Source organism: Gouania willdenowi, chromosome 10, assembly GCF_900634775.1.
Source record: "Gouania willdenowi chromosome 10, fGouWil2.1, whole genome shotgun sequence".
In the NCBI taxonomy this organism is placed as follows: Eukaryota; Metazoa; Chordata; class Actinopteri; order Blenniiformes; family Gobiesocidae; genus Gouania; species Gouania willdenowi.
This window is the reverse complement of record NC_041053.1, coordinates 19,559,773-19,578,921: the sequence shown is the minus strand read 5'-3', so window position 1 is coordinate 19,578,921 and position 19,149 is coordinate 19,559,773. Positions and strand designations below refer to the sequence as shown.

Genomic DNA, 19,149 nt, shown 5'->3' with positions numbered 1-19,149 from the left:
AAAAATGAACTATAAACACATTCCTACCTACAGATGGCGCACTTTACCTGCAGTGGTAATGTTCAACACCAACGAAGAAGAAGCTGCGTCACTTGACGTAGTTGCAAAATGGCGGCTTAGAAAATTTCGTTCGTCCGTGAACCACAACAAGGTAACTTATTCGCTAACTTTGGTCTTCACATGATAACAAATGAAGTGTTTGTTTTTCAGGGTTTCTTCTGTTGTTGTTGACGTCGCTTAACTGGCGTTTAAAGGTGTTTTTTTGTGTTTTTGGAGGTAGAGTGACCATGACCGAGCAGAGCAACACAGAGGGGATGGTCGGCCTGGATGAGCCGAAGAAGATGACCCGGGAGGACTGGAGGAAGAAGAAGGAGCTGGAGGAGCAGAGGAAGCTGGGAAACGCTCCTGCAGAGGTGGACGAAGAGGGCAAGTAAGTCTGAGCCACATCTGTACAGTGTAAACATACAAAGTTATCCAACACACTTATTTATACCTGTTAGAGCATCAGGGGCTGTTATCACTTTATAGAAATAAGATACGAATCATTGTTATTTTATAAATACCAATAGCTTACAGTAGGAAGCTATGCATGAAATTACATTTTCCTCACGTAAAAAGCTTTTATTAAAAAATAATACTGACTCTTTAATAGTGCTGTCACTCATCTGTGAGTGTAAAAGATGGTTTACGCTAGACATAGTCAACTGACGGCCCCAGGGCCACATGAGGCCCTCGGTCCAACTTTATGTGGCCCCCAAAGTAAAAGGTATAAAAAATGACAGACCATGACCATTTTTTCTCGTTTTTCTTTTCTTTTTTTTTCTTTTCTTTTTTCAATTTCTTTCATCAATATTTTGTAAATGGGAAACTGTGGATGACATTTTGTCGGATGTCTATGTAATGTCAAACTCAAAGAGGATTAGTAGCAGAGTCGGTGCCAGCACTAAATGTGGGGGCATTAAGAAAACTGCGGGGGGCACAAATCACTTCGCTCTGAGTAGTAAATAATAGTAAATGAGTCTTTAATGACAACTTAATGCTATATAAACACAGCCACAAAAAAAAGTTTGCTCACTAACATACCACTGACAAAGTTGTCGCTACAGACACGGAGATTAGCAGACTCTGCTCCTCATATGGAAAACCTCATATAGATTTGAAAAAGGTCACATTCATTCAAATGATTCTTCTTTCTTTTTCCAGAGACATCAACCCTCACATCCCACAGTACATCTCATCTGTTCCATGGTATGTCGACCCTTCAAAGAGGCCCACGCTAAAGCATCAAAGGCCACAGACTGAAGAAGCACCACAGTACTCTGCTATCGGAGAATGGTACAAGAGAGGAGTGCAAGAGGTATACACGAATGGCCTGTTTAAATAACAATGTTATTGTGAGTTACCGCATTAGATGAAAGCTGAGAGTTGTGTCTCTACACAGAATGAAGTTGCCACTAAATACAGAAAAGGAGGATGTGAAAACTGTGGCGCAATGACACACAAGAAGAAAGACTGTTTAGAGGTAAAAAACAAAAACAATTAGAAATCCTTAAATTTTCCTTTTTAAACACTTTTGTACAACTAACAAATCTATATTCATTTTGTTATTAGAGACCCAGAAAAGTTGGGGCCAAGTTCACAGGGAGAGCCATTGCTGCAGATGAGCACAGTCAGATCCTACTCTCTCTCGACTACGATGGAAAACGTGATCGCTGGAATGGGTACGACCCAGAGGAACATCAGCGTATTGTTGAAGAGTATGCCAAAGTAGATCTGGTAAGCAGGCTTTGAACGACCCTTTAGAAAAACAGAAATCTGTCTGAAAGGAATCTTTATTCACATGAAAGAAAAGTGTAGTAAATTCCTTTGAACAGTTGGGGAAGATCAAAAGTTTAACCAAAGGCTGGAGCAGGGTAACACTGTGTAAATTGACTCCCAGGGTTTTTCTTTCAGGCTAAGAGGACGCTGAAAGCACAAAAACTTCAGGACGAGCTGGCCTCGGGAAAACTGGACCAAAGTGTGAGTGTCTACAGATCAGCATTGAAGTACCTGTCACATTGATTTGCAAAGGTTAAACAGAAAATATATATTGTTGGAATGGTTTATTTTTAGGAGCGTGAGCATGACAGTGAAGACGAGGATGAAGACAAGTATGCTGACGATATTGACATGCCCGGTCAAAACTTTGACTCAAAAAGACGAATCACTGTCAGAAATCTGCGTATTCGAGAAGACACAGCCAAAGTAAATCACCTAACAACCCAACATGGTATTGTTCTTTAATCTTGTGTGATGCAGATTAGCTAACTCCTCTGATCTGTTTCTCACAGTATCTGAGAAATCTGGATCCAAACTCGGCGTACTACGATCCAAAGACACGAGCTATGAGAGAGAACCCATACTCCAACACCGGCATGAACGATGACGAGTGAGTAGCTTTTCCTGTTTGTTTTCCATTGTTGACTCTTGAAGCTTAGTTCTGGAGAAATTCTGACCTGTGTGTCCAACAGGGTGGGATATGCTGGGGACAACTTTGTGCGCTACTCTGGGGACACAATCACAATGGCTCAAACACAGAGTAAGTAACAACATTGTTCTGCCATCTTCAGACAGTCAGCACCTCTCCCTGTAAGCTCTGATGGGAGTACTTAGCCAACACTAGGAGTCAATTATTGCTATTCAGTCAAACACAGTGTATGTATTATACATTACATTATTCCGAACTCCAATTTCCTTTTTTTTTGTAAATTTCAACAATTGTGTTTCAGAGCTTACGCATGTCCACTTCAGATTACCCTTTTCTTTTCCATTTCTATTTCATCATTGTTTCCTATTTAAATGACTTTACTGGCGATTCAACTTGTTAAGTAGGAATAATAGAGTAAACGACTGTTAGTACTTTTATATTCATAAGATTCAGATGCTTTATGGAAGCTACACTAGCTAGTAGGTACACTACTAGACCTACACATTGCCCGATCTCATCAGATCTCTGAAGCTAAGCAGGTCTGGGCCTGGTTAGTAGTTGGAGGGAGACCACTGACAATTCCAGGTGTCACAGTGAGAGACAGTTGCTCCAGTGGTATCTGCCATTGTGTCCTTGGGCAAGGCACTTCACCCACATTACCTCGTATGAATGTAGTGTGTGAGTGAGTGAGTGTTGGTGCACACTATGGCAGCCTCGCTTCTGTCAGCTGTGGCTACAATAGTAGCTTACCACCACTAAGTGTGGAGTGAAATAATAATGCCTTAATTCTGTAAAACGCTTTGAGTGCCTGTGATAAAGCGCTATAAAAAATCCAATGCATTATTATTATTATTATTATTATTATTATTATTATTATAGACCCATAGCCACCTGTTTTATGAGAAAAATAACATGGAAATGCATATGGTCACAATATAGCTGTTTCCTTTTCATTTTGTGCAAAATCCCAGTCGTGTAATAATATAGCGGTAGATTATAATGAGATTTTAAGCAGACACTCAGTCACCTGTTTTCTCAGGAATCATAGTGTGTAAATGCGTTGATCAAAACATTCATTTGAGGTAGTTCCATGTGATATTATTTTTCGTTTCAGAACGTGAATTTTACATTTTCCGCAGTTAAAAAAAATTGGAGCTCCTACATCATTCATTCATCTCAGTGCTTCTTGCATAAGACATAAAAATTCAATGAATTAAAGGCCACAAACCTCTCACATTGTTTGAGGTTATTGATTTAAGTCCCATCACTGGCTCCCACAGTTTATTCAGCCTGTCGCTGACTTTTTTCTGAGATGGTAATATAGAAAATATATTTTATATGAGAAAGTATCCTGATACAACTGATGTTGATGCTGTAGCAAACAAATGTACTGGACGACCTGTTAGCAAAATGGAAAAATAAATTACAGTAATGTCATCTTTTTTGGTAATATGGCCTCTCAACAATTGAGTGTTTTGAGCAGGAATATGGGAATGATTTCACCTTTTAATATGAAAATTTGAGTAGCACTGAGTCTCTCTGTGAAGAATACTAGTCCATTTTCTGTTCACAAGTTCGACAAAATTTAATATAATTATTAATATTATTGTCCATGATTATTTTTTCCAATGTTTTCAAACTGTATGTATGTAAAAACCTTTGCTTTGGTCATTGAAAACAAAATTTCTGTTAGAAAGCATTTACGTACATGTGTATCAACCGTAAAAAATAGATGTTTGCATGGCATATGTTGTAATACCATCTGTCACCTGTTCCATCAACCCAGTGTTTTAACCTCTTATATAATAATCCCCAATTTGAGCTAAAGTTATAATCACAGTGGCCAGCATTCAGAGAGCAGGTCAAACTAATCCTGCTTCAGTTTTGCTTCATCCCACCTCTGCATGACTTGGGGTCTCTCTAGTGCCAAGCAAGGCCAATCACCTGTAGTGAGTTTTGTTATTGTGTGACAGTGTTTGCATGGGAGGCCTATGAGAGAGGTTCAGAGGTGCATCTACAAGCTGATCCCACTAAGCTGGAGCTGCTGCATCGGTCCTTCAAGGTCAAGAAAGAAGACTTCAAGGAAATGCAGAGGGAAGGCATCCTGGAGAAGGTACATGTCTGAGCTGTAACTGTGGAGCTCGGCTTCACAAACTGTTTCAAATTTCTGTGTTCAGGATTTAATGGGCGGGTAAGAAATCATAGCCAAGTTTTGTCAATGAGCCATCATTAGCATAAACCCAACCCTGCTGCTGAAGCGTATAAATACATTAAGTGCAGGTAAAGGAATATTCACAGTAGGTCTCCACGGTGACCAGCCTCTGGAATGTTAGAACAAGGCGGGTAAGGGAAGTCAGCAAGTCAGATCCGTAACTTCGGGATAAGGATTCTGTTAAAACCTTTTCTGTTTCGTCTCCTAACCGTGGTTGGGGGGACACAGGAGATCTGAAGACTCCAGGGCCGGAGGCTGCTTCTCCTCCAGGGATGCGCTCGTTAATGATGGTACCGTGTAGAAAGAACAGGCCGTTTGGCTGTTGTAGAGCTGCACTTTATTGACTGGCTGCGCTATATAACATAAACTCGTTACCCGTCCTGTCGCTGTGTCGGACTCTTCTCAAAGGCACAGACGCACGTCTCTCCTCCACGTGCTCACTCTCACACACACGCACATCAGCCGCATGCATGCACCCACTCTATCACTCACATCCACGCACTGAACTGCCTGATCTAAAACACATTCAAGCTAGACACATCTCACAACAATTGGCTCTAAGGGCTGGGTTGGTCGGGCTGGAGGAGCAGCCGCAGCCCTCCTCTCCGCTGCCGGAGACCCGGCGCTCAGCCCGGAGCTCGACCTGCCTCACTACATCGGTGGCGCTCCCTCCACCCTACTTCCTGGCCTCGCAGGTGGTGCCCTTCCTGCGCATGGGCGTGGTTTCAGTGCCTCTAACTGACACCCCCAACATATCAGAGGAGAGAGAAGTGCTTGTTTTTCCATGATTTTGAGTCCTAATTTCATATACTTAGCCATTTTTTTCATCTTTCAAATTTGGTTCAGTGGTCAATGACACAAGTTTCTGTGGTGTGACAAACTCAAATTAATTTCTGCTTTATACGGTCTTTAAATGTTTTTATGGGAGGAGTTGTTGTTTATTAAGACAAATCTATCCCACTGCTGTTTGGGTCTTTGTAACACTTTCATGATTAATGTTTTTTCTCTTGTAATCCTCAGTATGGTGGTTCAGAACACTTGGACGCGCCTCCTCGTGAGCTGCTGTTGGCCCAGACTGAGGATTATTTGGAGTACTCCCGTCACGGTGCTGTGCTGAAAGGACTGGAGAAAGCTGTCGCCCGCTCTAAGTATGAAGAGGATGTGCTCATCAACAACCACACTGTAAGATTTTAGGGAAATCCAGCTACTTTGAATGTCCTGCTTCTTTTATTCCACCCTCATTCGCTGTGTGTCTTGTTTTCAGTGCATTTGGGGCTCCTACTGGAAGGATGGCTTCTGGGGCTTCAAGTGCTGCCACTCAATGGTCAAACAGAGTTACTGCACAGGAGAAACAGGAGTTCAAATTGTAAGTAAATTCATTGAGAGTTATTGTACATGTTGTGTGATAAGCAAAATCGCAAATTCATTTTATGCCTTTTTCATTCATCTTTGTAACATTTTCTATTTTAACAGAGCAACTCAGAGTGCGTTCCATTTGAAGAGGGTCTGATTGAGCAACAGGAAGAGGAAGAAGAGCCCAAATCTCTGCTGGAAGTAAGAAATCCTCCCATTTATGATGACATAAGTTTTATTTTATTTTTTAATAATTTATATTTTTGTCTTTGAAAAATTATTTTTATTAAATTTTTAGATGCATCGAGACAAAATGAAAGAGAAGAAGAAAAAGAAGAAGAACAAGAATAAGAATAAGAACAAGAACAAGAATAAGAATAAGAAGCATGACTCGAGCAGCAGTGACTCTGAAGACGAGGAGAAAAAGAAGGAGAAGCTGAAAACGGTAGGAATTAGTCTGTTTTGTACTGGGATGATGGCTTTAGGATGTTACGTTGTATTTAAATTTGGCGTTTGTCCTCTCCAGGCTCTGGAAGCAGAGGACAGGCGAGTAAAGCATGTAGAATCCATGATGCAGCTGGATGAGCGGAAGCGGCCGTACAGCAGTCTGCAAGAAGTCAAGGCTCCCACAGAGGAAGAGATGGAGGCTTTCCGCATAAAACGCCCACGGCCCGATGATCCCATGGCTTCCTTCCTGGGACAGTGATTTTTTCCTAATGCTTACCAATGCATTCACTCTTTAAAGACTTTTCTGCTTAGTTAGAATTCAAACCCTCTTTAGGGTATCTGGACTGGTCATAGCCCTGAAGTAAGCTATTAAATCTTAGACAAAGAGTTTAGTTCCTGTCTGTTGTCTGCTACTTTCCTGTGTCACAGAATCCCAGATTAAATTAAAACTCTGGTTTTGAAAATCAAGGGTATATTATTGGTAATCTGTAGGGTAACTGTAAAAAGTGGCAATTTTTATCTCATGTTTGAACGCTTTTCTGTTAAGTCATTCACTCGTAATTTTTTGTTTCATGGCTTGTTTTTAAAATAAAATAACAAATTCTGCTATACAGTGTTGTGTATTTGCTTACTACATAAAGGGACTGCTTGAAGTAATGGTGCTTTAACACTGTGGTTTCAAACCAGGGTTAAGTGTAACCCTAGGGGTACTTGAACACATTGCATGGAGGACTTGGAAACATTGATGAATCTATTTCCATCATGCTGAGTCATTTTAATTTCACACTGTTACATGATCATCTAACATCTTTTCCACCCATTGACAGTAAACTGCATTAATGGAATAAACAATATTGTGGCCTTAATATCCCACTAAACTGTTATTAACATGTTCTGCATATTACTAAAAATTGAGGTAAATATATTCTCTGATATACAATAATTATAATGCACAAAATTGACATTTAGTATGTGTTAAATGTACAGGTTGACATTTTCAAACTGTAGGAGATTTCAGAGGCCAACATGTTAACATGTAAATGAAACAAAAAAGGGTACTTAATTGGAGTGACAAAGGGGTTCTCCTAATCTGAAGAGAGGCCTTGTGGGGTACATGAGACACAAAAGGTTGGAAAAAACTGCTTTAACAGACCAAAATCTAAATATTGGCTTAAAGGTTTTTTTCTTCTTCTTTTCATTACATTTTTATCAATTTCTCTTTTTGTTTTTGTTCAAACAAATTATTGAAAAATGTTCCATGGAGATCCACACCAGAATCCTCGGACGTAAACATGTTTACTTTCTCCTCTTTTTACTCGAACGTTCATTTCCAGTGAGTTTGCAATACGTGTTTACATGGTGCAGCTGGCTGTGTGTGTAATATGATCATGTTTGGCTTTAGTCCATCTATCTTCAATGGCTGTTCAATCTGGTAATAATAGTTAGACACTGGACAGCATTCTTCCAGCATTTTCAAGAAAAGAAAAAAATAAGGAAAAAAATGAATGTAACAGTGACAGAAAACTGAACAAAACTTGGAAAAAAGTGCACATTTTGCTCTGTACAGGAAATAGAGAACAGAATTCATGTCTTCATCAAACATCTGCAACTCAACCTTTTCTTTATTAAATGCAACACTGCAGTTTTGCAATAAGATATTTTCTCACAGTAAAGATCTGACATGTAATAATTTCAAAAAGGAAACAGTGTTGCTCCCTTGGATGACTTCATGTGTGAAGTATTTTCTGCTCCAGCACAGGCCCAAACAGGGCGGGCGCATACACACTGATTCTCTGGCCGGCACATGTCTCTGTTTTCTTGGAAGAATGTTTGTTCACTGACAAACAGGGAATCATGTAGGATGGTTTATGCACTCTCATGTTGAAAAGGGATTCAAACAGAGCAAGAAAATGTCCACAGGCCATCATTTCTCATCTGGTAAGTTATTTCTCTATGCTTTGTTGAATATGTTGCATTGTGTTGCGTTACTCAGAGCTAAATGTTGACCTTTTGTGGTCACCGGGCCTTGTTTGTATAGTTTGTAGTTTATGGAATGAATGCATAAACTCTGTAACACACATTTACCCTCCTTGTGTGTTCTGTTTCTGCAGCATCCACTGTGCTCCACATGTGTGTGCTGGTCTGTTTGCTGCCAGCTGTCATCAACCAGTCAGCAAGTACCTCCTCTAAGAGAGGCCGCAATATTACCATTCATTCCTCACAGCTGCTCTGCAGTCTGCCCGGCCCCGCAGGACGAGTAGGGGACCCTGGGGTCCCTGGAACGCCTGGTACTGTGGGTCCAGTGGGGCCCCCAGGAAAAGACGGCCCTGATGGGAGTGATGGGAACAAAGGAGAGAAAGGCGAAAGAGGTACTTATGGTATGACATGGTGGAATTATGTTGGTGAGCTGGTCAACAAAACCTCATTTTTTAATAGCTAAAGACAGAATTTTGATATGATTACATGCTTAAAATGGAGCTATAGTTATTATATTTTTATTTAACATCTCTGGATCAGATTGATCGAAAGTTTTTTTCCACCGTGGGGTTGTGACCCATGAAATGTCTAGTAATTGATAAAAAAAAATTATTACAAATGAAACTTATATATTCAAATATCGAAAGTTATTATTCTCTTTCAAATTAAAACACCATACACAAACTCAAACAACTGTATTCTCCAACACTTTCTCAAATAAGAATCTAGTTTAAATAAAATACAGTCTAAAAATATCTCAGCACATGCATTTTGTCACTTTATACACTAATCCGAGCTACTCTTTATTTGTAACACAGTATAACAAACTCATCCGCTGATCTAAAGCCTACGTTAGTGTTTCATCCCAAAATCAGATTGAAGGGGAAGAAAAAAATATTTTCAAAAATAACCTGGACTCACAAAATTTCCTAAATGCAGGACATTAAGGATGACACTGACACATTTTGAAATAGGATTTATACAGCATCGACAGCGAGGGCCTCAAATATACAGTCCACAGGCTTTAAACTGGGCTGCCAGGGAGTCCAATCCAGCCCAAAAACTACAAACTACAAAAAATACATAAATGAAAAGAATGAATCAAAAACACTGCCATTCCTAATCTGTCTACTTGAGATTGCTCTTTTTTTTTTCTTTTTTTTGAAACAAATCCAATGCATAAAAGAACAGTAGATGGCAGCAAAACATTAATGTGCCGAGCCTGCCCACCTGAAGTATTGTGTTTGAAGTATTTCATTTTATTTTATACATTTGTAACCAGAGGGAAGGCAAGGCTTCCCTTTTTATGTGTTAAATATCACTGTATTAGGCAAGCCTGTAAAAAATATGAACTGAGGCAGGAGTGGTAGCAAAATATATATTATTTTATTAATCTTTAACAATATTAAAAATATTACTGTTAAATGAGATGTTTTAAAAGCTTGACACAAAAAATAATAACACTTTAAACATTAACAAAACTCTGCCAAACAATGTGAAGTCTAGAAAACAAAAATACTAACAAACTTAACAAACTGAAGGTTAGTAAATCAACCAAAAACAAAACAAACGTTAGAAAAAGTTAACCAAACTAATAAGCTAAACCTCACCTTATTCGGTTAAAGCGCCATGATGCTACGTTTAGCGTGAAAATGTCATGATCCTTAACAATGTTTGGAGCAAACTGAGAGCTATTTTGGACACAATCAAGAAAAATGCATGACCGGGCGTATTGAGGGCTTATTGAGCAGCAGCAGCCAACTGCATTGAAAAAAACATACCAGTTAGCTCCCTCAACATCCACACTCAATAATGAATGAGCGAGACAATATGTACCTTTCACACATGGAAACCCAGTTCCTGCAGGGGCTCAGGGCGCATCACGAGAGCAGCATTTCCCCCTCAATGTAAATTCCATAGATACCCTAACCCAGTGACAGGGAAACAATAAGTTATCAAGTACATTAATACCATTGTGTTTGAAAGTTTAAAGAGAATATTACTCACATTTAGCGCTTGACAGTACAACGTCGGTGCCCCAAACTTGCAAATGCTACAGCGTGCACACTTGCTTGTGATTCTGCTAATCAGAGGGCGCAGCTAAGAAAGCATCTGGGAGACGGGGATGATGTGTTTGCGTGCTGTATACCGGTGGGAAACTATGACACTTTAACCGTCTGGTTACATCGACCCCCCCCAAATGAATCGGTGTCCCCCCGATTAATAAAACGACCTACAAACATTGGCAAAATATGGCAGTGGTTAGGCTGGGTCCGAGAGGCAGCATCCCCATTTTCCTCGCTCCGGACATTGGCAGGGAGGCGATGACAGTTGGAGTGCTTTCCTGCGGTCTTTCGCGTTGACTTCCTTGGTGTAGACCCAGAGCTGTGAGGCACGACGAGAACAGATGGAGTTGGAATAAGAGGCAGTTTGTATGTGAGTGGTTTAACAGGCGTTGATGGAGCACTGACCATTTCTCTGACCATCAGCTAAGCCCCCAACTCAAACTTATCATCACTGGCATCCTCCTCTGCAGGTAGTTCTTGTGGCCAAACCTCCTGGTTAGTGCCTGGAGGAGGAAGCACAGGCTTCAAGGCGATACGGTGCACTTGCCTTACTTGGTCGAGCCTGTCAACTGGGGCAATGGAGTAGACCACACCTCCAGGGGGTAGGAGCCGTTACGACCTGGTAGATGATAGAACCTCAAGCATCATACATTTTTCTGCATTCTGGGCCCCCACCCCAGAGGTACACTCTCTGGCCTTCCACCAGTGACTCACACAGTGCTTGTTCATCATGCCACTCCTTCCTCTGCTTTGCTGCAGACTCCATCCGACTCCGAACAACATTCATAGCCTCATGCAAGCGCCTCCGGTGCTTTACCACATAATCACACACTCTTCTGGCTTCAGGTTCAGGGAGGTTGCCAAGGAGGAAATCCTAACAATGCATCTTCAAAGTTTCTTCCTTGGTCCAAGTGTATTTGTGTTGGGACGCAAAACTGGTAGAACCACTCTCGGACCAACATTGACACTGTTTTTGCCACTGTTGCTGCCTTCTGGTTGCGGGTAGTTATGGACTGCGTGAACTTGGAGAATACGTCCGTCATAATCAGCACTGCCTCTTCTCAGTCATGGGCTGGTTCAAACAATGTGAAATCAGTTGCGAGCACTTGATTGGGTTTGGACGCAAGTATATGTCCAAGGGGAGCATGGATCCTTGGTTGGGTGTCCTTGGCAACAGCGCAGCACTCGCAGTTCTGGTACCAATCGTTGACGTCACGGTCCATTGCTGACCAGTAACAACACTGCAGCACCATCTCCGTAGTCCGCTGGATCCCCTGGTGGCCATGGTTCTGGTGCAGCTCCTGCAACAACTCTGCCTGCAGACACTCCGGCAACAGTACCTGGAGGACTTCCTCTCCTTCATCTGGCCTCAGCAGCCAAAGGTACAGCAGCCCTTCCTTCTGCACAATGCGGTCCCACTGCTTCACCAGACCCCGTGCTTGAGGACTCCGCTTCTCTTGCTCAGCATGATCCGGCGCTCTCTGTTGGCTCCAGAAGGGCAGGAAGGCACGAAAGGGTCCGACCTCTGGAGCCTTCTCAGGTCGACTGGACTGCGGGATGAAAGAGCAGTAATGGCAGACTGGGTGGCCTCCTGCTGTGGATGCTGGTAGACGTTCTCTGCAATGGAATCAGGAACCCGGGTGCGAGGTAGGTAGCATTCCAACTCGAACCCATCACCGCCAGTGGCATTTACGTTGCCTGGAGAGGGCACCCGCCTTCTGGTTAATCCATCTTGGCCGATATCTGACACTGTAGTCGAACGCAGACAGCTCGGCTCACTTCATGGCTGCCATCTTCAGCTTCATGGAGCTATAGTTTCTCTCTGCAGCGTGCAGGCTGCCACGGGTCTCACTTTTCCTCCTTGCTCCTGTAATAGTACAGCTCTCGATCCACATCTACTTCAAGAATAAATGGCAGGGGGAAGTCAGCAAATGGTAAGGTGGGCGCACTTACAAAGCCGGACTTCAGCTCCTTGAAGCCGTCCTAATACTCCGACCAGGCGTCACCCAGGCGATTCCTCTTCCCCCCTGGTTGTTGGGACCAGACAGCTCTGCGGCTGGCTAGTGAAGTGGGCGGCCAGCTTGGAAAATCCATCCACGAACCTTACGTAATAGCTGGCAAAGCCAATGAAGGACAGCAGCTCAGAGACAGTTTTTGGACGGGGCCAGTTGGACACGGCAGAAATCTTCCCAGGGTCAGTTGACACTCCCTCTTCTAAAATGCAATGTCGCAAGTATTGCACCTCCTGTTTGAAAAACTGGCATTTCTCCAATTTCACTCTGTGTCCTTCTTGCTGCAGACAGCTAAGCACAACCTCCAGCCGCTTTGTGTTCATCAACAGTGGGAGAGAAAACGACTATATCATCCAAGTAGAGTACCAGTGACTGGCCGTGCTGTGCGCGAAACATTCTCTTCATGAGCCTCTGGAAAGGCGCCGGCACATTAAAACACCCAAAATGGCATTCAGTTAAATTAAAACAACCCAAATGGGGTGCAGAAAGCAGTATTTTGTTTGTCGCTCTCTGCCACTGGCACCTGATTATAGCCACAGGCTAAGTCCAGGGTGGGAAACCACCGAGCTTCATACAACGAGTCCAGGGACTCCTCAATTCGGTGCAGTGGAAATGCGTCCTTTGTGGTTCTATTTCATAACATTCGTTTCAATATGTCATTATGGGGTATACACCTCCGCGTCATATTCACAGAAGCCCTTTCTCATAAAGCCAACCCTACTGGCTGGCAGTATTCATCCGCCGCAGGTAGTCCTGCCCCCATTAAGTAGGGTGGGCTGAGAATACATTGGCATTCAAAAACCTATTCTCATCAGGAAGCCTCTCGCAGCAGCAGCTCAACTGTCCACAGGTGGACTGTACCTCGGATTCCGTCGATTTCCTTCCCCTCTCAGCGCCGAATCCGTTGCTGCAGAAATCGCCTTCCGGAGAGGACATTCTTGATTTGGACTTGGATATGACGATGACGTGACCTCGCACTTCCTCATCTCAGAGGACGACAAGGACAACAACATTCACCACCTCTGCCGCCTCCACAGAGGGAGTAGAAGGAAGCACCTTGGCTTCTCCCCTCCCCCCACGAATATGTTGGTGGTCTGCAGGCACGCCACCGCGCGCCTGTCCATCTTGTTGCCCACGGTAGTGATGGAGATGACTAGGTCCCGGTACGAAGGGTAATGACTCCTCCCAACCAGGGGTACGGTGAGGCAGCTGCTTCCCATTTTTCCGGAGCTGTTGGATGAGATGGCACACTCCTAGAAAGACCGGCCGGTCACCAACAGGGGCGCTGTGCCGGGTGCTTCTTCCCTGGACTGTCAGGACATGAAAGGCCTTGGCCTGCGCCACATGCCTCCGGTAGAGCCGCTGGTTGCTGCACACCTGCTCCCTCGGGCTCCTGTCGTAGGCCTGGGCCTGCTCCGCATGCCTCCGGTAGAGCCTCTGGTTGCTGCACGCCTGTTCCCTCAGGCTCCTGTCGTATCGCTCTGGAAACCAAGCCTGCCTATGAAGTCCGCCCGCCTGCAGTCAGCCCTGTCGGAGCGCGCCTACAAAGCTTTGGCACTTTTGACCAGGGCTCTGAATGTCCTCTCGCTTCTCACGGTGTACCAGGCGGAGCTCTGTGATGACTTTGGCTTGACTCCAGACCCGAAGAAACGGGCTTTCTGTCACGGCCCTCCTCTCTCTCTTCGGTGATGTTCTCCAGCTCCACCTGTTCTGCTGTCCACAGGCCAAGGGAGAATCAGCCCGTCTTTTGCAGGAGGAAATCCTCTCGCTGCTGAACAAACGGGTGATTTCTATCATTTCTCCCGCACTGTGTCAAAGTGGTTTCTACTTCAGGTATTTTCTGGTCCCCAAACGGGGGGGGGTCTGGAATCCGCCCTATCCTGGACTTACGTCCTCTTATCAGGGTGAGTCAGGGCGATTGGTTCACATCTGTCAACCTGAAGGATGCATATTACCACATCCCAATTTATCCTCCCCACAGAATGTACCTATGGTTCGCTTTCCAGGGGATATGTTACAAGTACTGGCTCCTTCCCTTTGGCTTGTCTCTGAGCCTCTGGTGCACAAAAGCAGCGGTAGCCCCGCTGATACGGCAGGGCATTCGTTTGGCCACATATCTGGACGACTGGTTGCTTTTGGCACAGTCGGAGATGGAGGTCAGGGTGCACACGCGAATCCTGCTCCATCACCTAGAGGATCTGGGGTTCGTCATAAACATGGTAAAGAGCATGTTTATACCGGTACAGGACTTTTTGGGTCTATCCCTATGTTCAGTGCTATTCATGTGTATTCGTGCGTGTGTGTGTGTGTGTGTGTGTGTGTGTGTATCATCAGTGTCTATGCTGCCTCGCTGGGTCCGTATGTGCAGAGGTTCTCCTCTCACACTGCCTTCCTTCCCTGCCAGCATTATCTTGGCTCCTTTATTGTTCTCTAGTCCCTGCTGGAGAACAGGTGTGCTGATTACCGACAGCAGGTGTGTTGGCTACCGGGTAAGTGATGGCTGCAGACAGTCGTGTGCACGGGGTCACCATGGTAACAACTCGGGAGGCATAACTCAAAATACACACAAACAACTGGAAAACATAGCAAATCACAGCAAACAAAACATGCATATAAAACACACAAAAATATACAAAAACACAATATGCCTTCCTATTTCAACCGGATGGTCGATTGCTTTGGCTTATTTGAGTCAGGGTCTGCAGCCCCCTGAAGGCTTGCGTGGTCATTCGACTTGGGGTTTGGCCACTTCCTGGGCCTTGTTCAGGGGAGTGTCTGTTCAGGATATTTGTGCGGTGGCGAGTTGGTCCTCGCCCTTCACTTTTGTCTTGTTTTACCATCTGGATGTCTCCACTCCGTGTGTGGCACGGGCAGTTGTCCTTTCCTTTCTGTATGTTGTTGCCCTCTGGGCTGGTGTAGCGTGCGATAGACTTGTCTGCAATACGAGAGCTACGATAACCCCATAGTGAGACATCATTATCATTATGAAATAGAACATTAGGCTATGTGTATAACCCCAGTTCTATGGGTCATATGAGTGAAATGTCCCCAAAGACAACCCTTCTTGCCGCCTGAGTAAGAAGAGGTCTGCTTATTGAATGGCAATGTATAATTCGCCCACTCTACTTATAGGGGGCAGGACTACCTGCAGTGGATGAATACATTTCACCAGCCAATCAGGTGGGCTTTATGAGAAAGGACTTCTGTGAATATGACGCAAAGGCGTATATCCCATAGTGAGATATCTCACTCATATTACTCATAGAACCAGGGTTATATATATAACCTAATGTTTTCTTAATGAGTTGCCGATAGTTCACAGAGAGGAGCAGGCTGCCATCCTTTTTGCGTACGATGACAATGGGGGAGGTGTAGGGGTTACTGCTGTCCCGGGTTACTGCTCTCCCGGGTAACCTTGGCATCTAGCAGTTGGTTTATGTAGGCCTTAACCGACTCGTACTCTGATGGAGGAATACGTCTATAACGCTGACGCACAGGTACATTGTCCAAAAGAGGAACATCATAACAAATAAGTGCAGTACAACCTAGGAGCCCCAAACTCACAGACGCTATGGCGTGAACACCTGCTAGTGATTCTGCTAATTGGAGGGCGCGGTTAAGAAAGCGTCTGGGAGACGGGGATGATGCGTTCGCATGCTGTATATCGGTGGGAAACTACAACACTTTAATTGCCCGGTTACACATTTACAAAGAAAAGGGATAGTTTAATGTTCATTAACAGCTTCCCGGTGTGGTGAGTCACTGCAGGTAGTAAAAAAATCAGAATTAGTTTTTATTTATTTGCACTAAATTATATGGAAATCATAGCAATTATCATTTGTTCACTGATTTGACCCAATTGAGATCAATCTAAACACTAAGTAGATTAGCATTTCTGAGCTGCAGCATCCCAAAACATCTCTAAACCTGCATTCAATTGTTGGCTTTTGTTGGAAAATATAAAGTTCTTCCCCTCCACATTCCCACCGAGCAGCACTGCACCCACTATTATATAAATTAAAAGCAATTAATGAAACAAAAAAAAAAACTCTTTTTTTCAAAATAATGTATAATGTGTAAATTTCTATCGTAGTCTCCTACACACCCTGAACAGCCATACCTAGCAAACAGCCGGGTTCAGAGGGGAGTGCTGCTGCAAGCTGGGAAAAACCAGCATCTGGTTTATCTCACGCCTGGCCTTGGAATTACTGTGAATTCCTGAGTATCAACAAGGGTTTAATGCTATCATCATCATCTGCTGGCTATGGGATGTTTGACCTGCACTAAGTCAGATGTCCTCCCTTCAAAAACCTCCTCTCCTCAGGGCTGTTCCTTCCTATTCCTTCCATGGTTTCTCACTCTCAAACAATGACTGTTCTATCATCATGTTCTTTCTCATTAGTGATGACTCTTCACATGCACCAGTGGTTAGGAAATTCACTGGCTGGTGGAAGACAGTGGTTAAATCAGAAAGAGTACTAACAGTGATTATCTGCCAATCATAGACCAGTGCCAATTACACATAATATAGAGTGATTTCTGATCCAGAACATGTTTATGCTGTGAGACAATTTTGATTTGATATATTGAATGTGAGGTTTCCAGCAAATTTTGTCATTGATTTTCACTCCTAGGAATTTATTTTCATTTGCTCTTTCAATGTTTACACCATCTACCAGTATTTGCTTCTTGTGACAGTTTTTCCTGTGTGCCTCTTTAGGAAATAATGCTACAATTCTCATTGGTTCTATGTTGGTTTCTGCTGCACATTTTGCACAAAGGAAGCTGCTCATGTCAAGGACTTTGATGTCTTTCTTTAGCCTTTCCTGCTTTTGTAAGCTTCAATTGTCTCATTTTCACCTCTTTAACAGATGCTGAGAAGCCACTAGTTGGTCTCACCATAAAAATTGAAGAGGTTCAGACTTCAGCAGTTATCATCAACTAACATGATGTGACATGCAAAATATAGTTAATGGAGCACTGAGAGTTTTATCTATGGACTATTTGACACAAATGTGGTGTAAATGGTGTAAATTGTTGCATCACAAAACATGTAATGTATGGGTTTCTTCTAATAATCTAATGTGTGTCATTAGGTGATCCAGGGCGTGTGGGGAACCCAGGCAAGCCCGGTGTGAAAGGTCGTGAAGGTGTGATCGGTAAGGCTGGACCACAGGGACTGAAGGGACTCAGAGGAATACCAGGAATGTCTGGAAAACGTGGGACAAAAGGAGAGCAGGGGGACAGTGGCCACCTCGGGGCCCCGGGAGCCTGTAACTGTGGCAGTGTGACCCGATCAGCCTTCTCTGTTGCTGTGACTCAAAGCTACCCCAAGGAGAGAATGCCCATCCGTTTCAGTAGAGTTCTGCTCAACGAGGGGAATCACTACAATGTCAGCAGTGGGAAGTTTGTATGTTCCATTCCTGGCGTTTATTACTTTAGTTATGACATCACACTGGCCAATAAGCACCTGGCCATTGGGCTGATGCGCAATGGACAGTACAAGATCAGGACATTTGACGCCAACACAGGGAACTATGACGTGGCCTCTGGCTCTACTGTCCTCCAGCTGCAGCAGTCAGACCAGGTCTGGCTGCAGATCTTCTACTCAGAGCAGAATGGACTGGTCTTTGACCCTTTCTGGACTGACAGCACCTTCACTGGCTTCCTCATCTTCCCCGATCAGGACTTTCTCATCGAGGCTGATAGAAAAGCAAATGCTCAGACTGACAGTTAATGTTAAATGTGTAAAATACAGTATATTCACATTTTGTCCAAATGACCCTAAGTATGATGACAGAGAGTGTCAGTACTGCGTCAATTCTAAAGTATGACACCAGAGGGAGCACAGAGAGAGCAATGCATTCAGCCAAGGAAAGACTACACTAGAACCTTAAAGCCAATACACAATATATGCACATTTGGGATCTAACTTATGTTTTTTGAACAATAATGACAAAAAATATATTTAGAAAAATTCTATTAGCCAACTTAAAATGTTGCCTAAATATTGTACTCATGTGCATGCAACTCCATTTAACTGACAGCCTTTATATACTCAATCCAAGACAGTCAAACGCATTGGATATGTTTTTAAGCAAATGGTTATTTATGTTAGAAATATTATTTAATTTGTTGCAAGTCTTCATTTTTACCAACCCTGAACATATCAGCGTTTCAAAATTATGGAAAAAGAAAATCTATCAGGAAAAACATTGATATTAGCTGCAGTGATAAAACGAGAAATAATGTAAATATATAAAAAGAAAAAGTATAAATAATGTATATAAACATTAAAACAGAATAAAAGTATATGTATTCAATAGACTTTTACTGGTTATTCAGGTTTTTGAAAGCTGTATTTTCAAACTCTATACAGCCTGATCAGAAGGAGGAAGTAATTTAAATCCTGGGATTGTTTTGTGTGTCTGCATGGCGTGAACTAACAACAACAGGAAACAGATAAATCACCTTTCAAATTTGTTTCATTTGTGTTTTGTTTCCCATAATCAAATGTCTCTGTCCTTTTTTAGTGATTTATTCTATTGACCCAAAAAAAGGTTGTTCTGTATCAACATTCTGTATGAAGCCCTGGTTTCCTCTCTCAGAGTTTGC

General features: G+C 43.2%; 2 protein-coding genes across 2 annotated transcripts; both read left to right on the top strand.

Annotated features, from left to right (window-relative positions):
- The first annotated feature begins 3 nt into the window (after positions 1–3).
- slu7 (SLU7 homolog, splicing factor) lies at positions 4–6,864 on the top strand. Its single transcript, XM_028460065.1, has 15 exons — positions 4–151; positions 281–430; positions 1,204–1,357; positions 1,442–1,522; positions 1,612–1,776; positions 1,954–2,019; positions 2,113–2,244; positions 2,331–2,428; positions 2,511–2,578; positions 4,441–4,580; positions 5,700–5,861; positions 5,944–6,045; positions 6,153–6,233; positions 6,331–6,477; positions 6,559–6,864. Exons 2-15 carry the CDS (start codon positions 288–290, stop codon positions 6,736–6,738), a joined length of 1,719 nt encoding a protein of 572 aa, XP_028315866.1. The 5' UTR covers positions 4–151; positions 281–287; the 3' UTR covers positions 6,739–6,864.
- Positions 6,865–8,275: 1,411 nt separating this feature from the next.
- On the top strand, positions 8,276–19,133 carry c1qtnf2 (C1q and TNF related 2). The gene is made up of 3 exons (XM_028460091.1): positions 8,276–8,417; positions 8,591–8,848; positions 17,631–19,133. The coding sequence occupies exons 1-3, from the start codon at positions 8,348–8,350 to the stop codon at positions 18,269–18,271; spliced, it is 969 nt and encodes a 322-aa protein (XP_028315892.1). The 5' UTR covers positions 8,276–8,347; the 3' UTR covers positions 18,272–19,133.
- The last annotated feature ends 16 nt before the right edge of the window (positions 19,134–19,149 follow it).